Raw genomic sequence first — 8,186 nt, forward strand, 5'->3', positions numbered from 1 at the left:
ACTAAACGGGTATAAATGGGCAGGTATGAAACGAGACCCAATGGACTCAACAAGAGGCCAACAATATTTTAGGGGATTATAAAACGATACCAATGGGCTTTATAAGCCAACCCAAATTCGCTTGGCAGAAACTAAGGGCCCGTCTCAAATATTAGTTTTTTAATTTCCTTCTATAATTTTGACGTCATGCTGATTAATTTTTTTTAACTAGAAGGTAAAATTATCGGTTTTTTTTTTTTAAACAGCAGCTTGCATTGATTAAATGGGAGTGTAGTCCTCATGGAGGGTGTTTACAATAAAACTTGGAACATAGTGATGAGAGATAAAAATCATTTGGTTCTGGAAGCGTGTTTTGGCTAACTTATCCGCTGCTTTGTTGTTAGTTCTTCTTGTCCATTGGAACTTAACCTCTTCGAAATTCTGCTTCAAATGGTTGATTTCTCGGATCCATGTGTGCCATCTAAAGCTGCTTTGTTCGCCATTGATCAGACTGATGGCTTTGAGATTGTCTCCTTCGATGATTAGTCTTGTGATTCCTTTGGTCCAAGCTTGATTCATTGCAATTACAATCGCGTGTAGTTCTGCCTCAATAGCCGCATAACAATTTTTGCCAATACTACATCCTGCATTAATATCATTTATCTTTTAAATTCTTTAAAGGAATTGACTACTAAAAAAACTATTTTAAAATTAAAAACTTGAGAGAAGCTTTTGAGTTGGTTGGTTTTATTGTATCAAACAAAAAAAGTTGACAAATAATATTCGTTAAATATTCAATATATCTACTAGTAATAATTTAGTACTATATAATTAGATTTGCTAATGAATGATAATTAAAATGAAATTACTTTTTCTTGATTGATAGATAGAGAAATAAATGAGTAGATGAGTCACACCAAACAGTAGCTACCGTGTCAAAACCTTATCCAGTAACACGTGTACAGCTGGACCTCTCATTGTCGCACGTGTCAGATCATCAAAACCCTAAAAATTAAAATTAAAAAAAAAAAAACTTTCCTCTTTCTTCGTATCCTTCTCCTCCTATCGGACTTTGACACACCAGATCGGAGATTTCTCAATCCTCTCTCTGTTTTTTTGGTTCCCTAATCTTCTTCTTCAATCAACAAAAAAAAAAAAAAAAAAAANAAAAAAAAAAAAAAAAAAAAACTCTCCGACAGATTCAATGAAGCTCTAAGTAAGAAGAAAAAGAGAAGAAGAACACACAGATAAATTTTAGTATATCTTCTTTCTTCTTCGGAGCCCAAAGGGGGAGTTTTTTTTTTTGTCTGATCTGTGCGGAGGGAAGAGAGACTGACGACGTGTCTTCATCCTTTTTGTCTCATATATATAAATCAAAAAATCCTAGCTGGACTTCCACATCACTGCTGCTACCTCAATTAGACGAAGAAGAAGCTGCTGGTCTGTTTTTTTTTTTTTTTCTAACTTCTTTATTTTTTTTCTATGCAAAAGCACCCTTGCATGTAACAGATGTACTCGTCTTTGCTGATTTGGATTGAATTGGTTGATCAATTATGCCAAATTTGAGGTTGTTTCGTGTATAATTCACTAAATTGGTTATGCAATTTAGGTTATAGAGATTTTATATTTGCTAAAGATTTCGTTTGGAGGTTTTGGTTTTGACTCTGATGCATGATTTTACTAAGCTTAGATGTGGGTTGAGACATTTTGACTGCTATTAATGATAGCCAAAAGAACAGTGCCCTTTGCTCTCATCCTGTTGGTTTACAAGTCATAGATTGCTATCATTGGAAGCACAAAAGATTTATCCTTTCTTGAGTTTTGGATTTAATGTTTTATGATGATGACTATGCTTCTGTCAAGATCTCTGGTTTGACATATTCTTGTTTTTTTGTATATAGTCTGAGTATCACAAGTAGTAGTAGTAAGCTCATAAAGCTATGGGAACGAGCGAAGAGAAGATGCCATTTAAGCCTTCCAAACCAACATCTTCGGCTCAGGTTCTCTTCTCCTTCTCTTTTCGTTTTGTATTGGAAACTATTTCATGGATTGTGGATTCAGAAACTATAGTTTGTTTGATGTATCTATCTCTTGTTTGCAGGAAGTTCCTCCCACACCGTATCCAGACTGGTCAAATTCAATGCAGGTTCGTGTCACATGCACTACTTTTGTGTTTTATAGTATAGTGTCTTCTTTCTCGAGAAACACCCAGACTTCAGAGCATAATTTTTATGTTTATTTCATTAGGCTTATTATGGCGGGGGAGGTACTCCAAATCCTTTTTTCCCATCCCCAGTTGGATCTCCTAGTCCTCACCCCTACATGTGGGGTGCTCAAGTAAGTTTTCAATCTATAGTTGCTGATGTGATTCTATGATAAATCAATCTGTAAGACCACCAACTGAGTTTTTCTGTTGTTCATTACTTTCAGCACCATATGATGCCACCTTATGGGACCCCAGTTCCGTATCCAGCAATGTATCCTCCGGGGGCTGTCTATGCTCATCCTAGCATGCCCATGGTAATTTCCCATGCCATTAACACAAAATTTTAGCTATCGTTTAAAGCTTTTTGCTCTGTTACATGGCGCATGCATAGATAAATGAGAAAGTAAAAAACTTGCTCGACATCCTTCTCTTGTAGCCTCCTAATTCTGGTCCAACAAACAAGGAGACTGCGAAGGACCAAGCTTCTGGCAAGAAGTCAAAGGGGAACTCGAAAAAAAAGGGTGAAGGAGGTGACAAAGCTCTCTCTGGTTCAGGGAACGATGGTGTCTCTCATAGGTGATTTTAATTACACTCTATTCAACGTGTTACTTGTTCAGTTTGATTGCAGTGATATATGCACATCATGAGGGAGCTTTTATGTAATTATGATCTTTTCTTTCCGTTGTGCAGTGATGAAAGTGTCTCAGCGGGTTCATCTGATGAAAATGATGAGAATGCCAATCAACAGGTACTGTTTTATCTTTGAAGTGTTCTCTTTTACTTCAATGCTTTGTGCTGTGTGTTTAATTGAGTTTCACGTTATTGTAGGAACAAGGTTCAATTAGAAAGCCAAGCTTTGGGCAGATGCTTGCGGATGGTAAGCTTTGGACAGCTGCAATGTTTATGGCTTTCCTTTGCCTGTGTTTTCCATGTTTCTTGACTTGGTAAAGTTTCCTTAAACAGCAAGTTCTCAAAGTACTACTGGTGAGATACAAGGTTCAGTGCCCATGAAGCCCGTAGCCCCCGGGACTAATCTGAATATCGGGATGGACTTATGGTCTTCCCAACCTGGTGTACCTATGAAGGTGTGACTAGATCATCATTTTCACTTGCGAATTAGCTTTTCTGATTTACTTATAGACTTCTTCGTTACAAAATCCTGTTTACTCATCAGGATGAACGAGAGCTCAAGAGGCAGAAGAGGAAACAGTCTAACCGTGAATCTGCTAGGCGGTCTAGATTGCGAAAGCAGGTAATATTCATCTCTGTGTAAGACTGTTAGTAGTATTATTCTCTGTTTGCTTCTCATGTAAATTACTCATTGCATAATAAACCATTCATATAGGCGGAATGCGAACAGCTTCAACAGAGAGTGGAAAGTTTGTCGAATGAGAATCAAAGCCTGAGAGATGAGCTACAAAGACTCTCAAGCGAGTGTGAAAAGCTCAAGTCTGAGAACAACTCGATCCAGGTAACAAACTCTTGTTTGAAAATCAGAATCTCTCCAACTATCATCTTATTTCGGTCAGCTTATATGTAAACACGGTCGCTGAATGAATTACAGGATGAGTTGCAGAGAGTGCTTGGACCAGAGGCTGTAGCTAATTTAGAACAGAATGCTGCTGGGTCGAAAGACGGTGAAGGCAAAAATTAACACTTAGGAAACGTTATTATTGGGATTTTTAAACACTGGATAAAGAAAAAACCTCGGACCAAAGTTATTTGAGATTACATAACTATACAATCGTTTGACATTTTTGTGTAATAGAGATTTGACCTACAAGACTGTAAGGCTGCAAAAGCTACGATTACACCTTTGTTTCATTAGTCCTCGTGATTGGAATCCGATTCTGAATCTGAGTTTGTTCCTGTTGGTCCGGGGCTACCATTTGCTGTGCCTCCTAGTCGTTGGCCTGGTGGTGCAACCTCATTGACTGTTGAAACAACAGTGCAAATAAAATACACAATTCAATAACCTAATAGCAAAGTATTAAATTTCGTAGAAAATTCGAGTTTCGGAAAAAAAAAACCTGATCCCAACATTTTGGCAATCATTGATCGGACAAACCGTATTTCTCCTTGGTGCGACCTAATGACCTTCACCTGCAATTGTTTGTTTTGTTGTAAAGCAATTGGTAAACTAGTAACTCAAAGTATATGGAGGTCTGAAGAAAGCAGTTATCTACCATTTCTTCATATACTCCATCCACGAGTCGGTCCACTCTAGCTTGGTGTCGTAGGAGGAAAGGACGAATCTGGTTGTTGTATATTTGTTTTGATCCCTAATAGTAAACAAAATAAGCAAATCGGGAAAGCAGAATGAGTAAAGGGTTAAAAGCTTGTTATACGTTAGTGATTTCAAAGAGATTAGGACAGCTACCTCGACGGTTGGGAGTTGAAGCCAGACGAGGAACGCAAATTTCACATGATAGTACAATGGGAACCTGCAAATAATCGAGTATACTGAGTATCAACACTATGCAAGTTAAACAATCCCTGTCTCTTGATAAAGTCCACTAGAACCATTAGCGTAACAGTGAAAAAACTCAGTACCAAGAAATGATCTTGTCCGTGAACACTTCAACAAGGCTGAAAGAGCCATAAGCTGTACAAAAGATAAAGAGAGAGAGGAAAAAAAAATATCAAGTTCCATGTGAAAGAAGGCCAAGGGAGATTGCAATAAAATTCTCAAAGATAAACCGCATAAGAACAGTAGAGAACAACCAAAGAAGAGGTGAAGAAAAGAATTAGAAAGATGATTAGCAAATTCCAGTAACAATATCGAACCTGCCCAGTAGATAAGCCATTTTTGTTGTTCAGTCTCATCTCTACTCTCAATTGCCTTGAAGGTAGAGTACACAGGCAACCCGATGCCAATGGAACAGCTGCAAAACATACACACAAACGTTTCCTTTATAACCGAATCCTTGAGTCAACTACAGATATAACACCACCTCTAACAGAGTAAAGAATCCAAAAACTCGACAAGAACAAAAGGAACCCAAGATTCCCCAAAAAGAGATTTGACTCTCGTCCAAAAGATACCCTTAATTATCTCAACAAGTTGTAATACCCTTTCTCCACTCCGCTAAGCTAATAATAATGAGAAGAAAAAAAATCCTTACCCCATTGCTTTACATATGAATGAGCATCTCTCACTCAATCAGATAAACAACCTACCCAATCAAATCACCCAATTATACCTCCATATCATTCATCTTATTGTACCATTGATTTAGCGTTTAGATGACTTTCACCTTACAATTAGAAAAGAAAAACTCACCATGCTGTACGAAGTACGATATTGGAACCAAGTGGAGAAAGCAATACACGCAACCCAACCTGAAAAATTCCGTAGAGAAAAAAAAAATATTTCCATCAATCCAAAAGTTTGAGAATATCCATATGTTTAAGGAATTGAAACGCCCTTTTCTCTAATCCAAAACACCCAATCCACGAAATCTGAATTCGAAGTCGATGACGGAATCCTAACAATACAATATCTAATCAAGGTAACCATAAACTTTGACACGAATCGCCAAATTACAGATCGGAAACAAGTGGAATCTGAGGAGAAGGAAGATTACCTCGCTGGTGAAGCCAGATCCGAGAAGCGCCATGGATGGTATCTGTGAAGCAAATCCGCTCATCGGCGATTCCTACGACGGTTTACCAAATTGACGAACTCACACACTCGCAAAAGGAAAAAGGTCACTTATATATATTGGAGTATAGGGAGAGAGATTATGAATGATTAAAGCCTCTCGCTCAAACAGAGACTTTGAAGAAGAAATATTTTTATTTCCTTTTATTTAAAAAGAGAGAGAAAAACACCAAAAAGAAATAAATATTTATAAAGACGGTAGATACAATTTCTATTTTCTATATCATTGTTAAACCAAGCCCGGTTTATCTAAAACCGCCAAGCTGACGTGGCAACAAGAGCTCTTCCATGCCAGCACAGCACCAATTCTCCTTGTCGTTTTGCCACGTGGAATCCTCTAACCTGCGCCTTCTCCAGTAAACACTCTGCTTGGAAATCGGCGAACTGGCTTAGCTGGATCGGCCTCATCCCGGCGGCGCAGAAAACTTCCCGCCAAGTCGTCTCACCGGTGTTTCTCCTATCAGCCGCCGTTTCCACCGCCGCGGAGATTTTTGGACGCAGAACGAACGCTTCCACTATCTTCTTCACCAAATCTCCAGGAGGAGCTGCGGCGTCGAGCGACTCCAGCACCATCGTGTAGAACTCAAGAGCGCTAACAAACTCTCGCCGGAACGATCCAGATCCGGCGATCTCCGTCCATCCTTCGCTATCGACGAACACGACGACCTTGGGTGACACTCTCCGTAGATTGTTCACGAAATCGGCGATTCCGCTTAAACGGCGAAATATCGCCGGAGAGATCAAAACGATGGTTCTCTCTCCCTCGACGAACCTAATCGCTTTGAACGATAACATCTCAAACGTCTTCAAAAGAACGAACTCGATCTGGAAACGGATCTTCATCTCCGCCGCGAATTGAGTTAAGTTTTCTTTGACTAGCCTCGTCTCGACGGCGCACTCCTCCGCGACGACCGCCGTAACTCTTAAAAACCCACCGCTGACAGATTTCTCGGCGATTTCTCTCATGAGCGATGCGTATTGTCCACCGAATCCGATCTCGAAATCAACCACGTGGACGAACGGAGAAGCCGACTGAGAACTCAACGAATCGAGGATGGCTTGGTTGGCCGTGAAATGAGAGAAGAGAGGGATGGGAGAAATCCCGGAATATTCCTTAATCGCTCGGATCCTCTGAACAATCTCAGACCAAGAAGATAACCGGATTGGATTCCGGTTTGTTCCGGTTAAAAGAGAAGCGAGAGCTTCCTTGAAGTAAAACGCAGCTCTCTGTAACGGTCTACCCGAAGGGGATCTTAACCGTTGGTTGAGCCGTGACAATATCACCTGAGCGAGCTGTAACTCGTCAGATTCAACACAATCCACGACTCGGATTAGATCTTCGATGAAATCAAATCCTCCATTGTCGACGCCGTCGAGAGAATTGAAACCGTACCCGGTTGGTTGTTGGTTCTGACCGGGATAAACAATATCGGTTGATGACTCGAAATCAGAAGGTTGAATCTGATCGGGAAAGCCAGGGAGGTTTGAATCGACGGCGTAAAGAGGCAAAATAGTAGAATCTGAGGTGGCGGTGGTTGTAGTAAAACCGGTTTTAAGTGAGTTAGGAGCAGAGTCATCGTCGAGCTCCAATTCTTTCATGATGGAATCCCAATCCATGGAACGCATGACATGTTCGTCCATGGATAAGTGATTACCATCAGTACTGTTGTTGTTGGTTGTGTCCTGAGGAGATGAAGCTGGGATTTTCATGTGTTGTTATTGTTGTGAAGAAGATGAAGAAAGGTGAAGCCTTTTTAATCAAAGAAAAAAAAAAAAAGATTATTTTTCTCTGCTTTCTTTCTTTCTTTCTATGTGGAGAAGAAGGTGGCGGGGCTTTTGAAAGGTATGATTGGTAAGCTTTTTATCGTCAAGGGAGTGCGTGCAAAAAAAAAAAAAGCAAAGAGATTTGGTAACCGTGACCTCTCCAGACTCCAGCTATGTAAAGGGGCTAACCTCACATACAAATAAAGTTCGTCTACTTTAAAATAAAAAAGAAAAAGAAAAATAAATCATTCGAGTGAAAGAGATGGAGAAGCTCCACTATGTTGATTGATATGATCATCAGGAAGGTGAAAGTTGAAGAAAAGAGAAAAAGGATGTTATAAAAAGGTTCATGATTTCTTTCCTTTTTATTGTCTGAGTGTGATTATTTTGGAATGTTAATATTTCATCGTCAAATCTTTAATCTATTTTGATACTATATACTTCACAAAAGAAAAAAGAAAAAAAGAATTATGTATATCACATTAGTTAAATAAATCTAGAGCGGTTTATTAAACGGACAATAATTCCCGGTGTTTGCGACAAACTCTTGAAAAAAAAAAAAAAAAAAAAGAG

The 8,186-nt window shown here is 39.2% G+C and overlaps 3 protein-coding genes across 3 annotated transcripts; 1 reads left to right on the plus strand and 2 right to left on the minus strand.

The window, feature by feature from the left end:
• On the plus strand, nt 1,016-4,012 carry LOC104716466 (G-box-binding factor 1). Its single transcript, XM_010433842.2, has 12 exons — nt 1,016-1,419; nt 1,881-1,979; nt 2,081-2,125; nt 2,227-2,316; nt 2,410-2,499; nt 2,622-2,761; nt 2,876-2,933; nt 3,014-3,062; nt 3,149-3,270; nt 3,360-3,437; nt 3,531-3,656; nt 3,750-4,012. Exons 2-12 carry the CDS (start codon nt 1,920-1,922, stop codon nt 3,837-3,839), a joined length of 948 nt encoding a protein of 315 aa, XP_010432144.1. The 5' UTR covers nt 1,016-1,419; nt 1,881-1,919; the 3' UTR covers nt 3,840-4,012.
• Nucleotides 3,824-5,932, minus strand: LOC104716465 (HVA22-like protein k). The gene is made up of 8 exons (XM_010433841.2): nt 5,773-5,932; nt 5,469-5,527; nt 4,973-5,070; nt 4,739-4,790; nt 4,566-4,629; nt 4,372-4,467; nt 4,216-4,288; nt 3,824-4,119 (listed from the first exon to the last, which is right to left on the minus strand). The coding sequence occupies exons 1-8, from the start codon at nt 5,833-5,835 to the stop codon at nt 4,010-4,012; spliced, it is 615 nt and encodes a 204-aa protein (XP_010432143.1). The 5' UTR covers nt 5,836-5,932; the 3' UTR covers nt 3,824-4,009.
• Nucleotides 6,015-7,976, minus strand: LOC104716464 (scarecrow-like protein 15). Its single transcript, XM_010433840.2, has one exon. It carries the CDS (start codon nt 7,557-7,559, stop codon nt 6,099-6,101), a length of 1,461 nt encoding a protein of 486 aa, XP_010432142.1. The 5' UTR covers nt 7,560-7,976; the 3' UTR covers nt 6,015-6,098.

The sequence above is a fragment of the Camelina sativa genome, chromosome 10 (genome assembly GCF_000633955.1).
Source record: "Camelina sativa cultivar DH55 chromosome 10, Cs, whole genome shotgun sequence".
Lineage (NCBI taxonomy): Eukaryota > Viridiplantae > Streptophyta > Magnoliopsida > Brassicales > Brassicaceae > Camelina > Camelina sativa.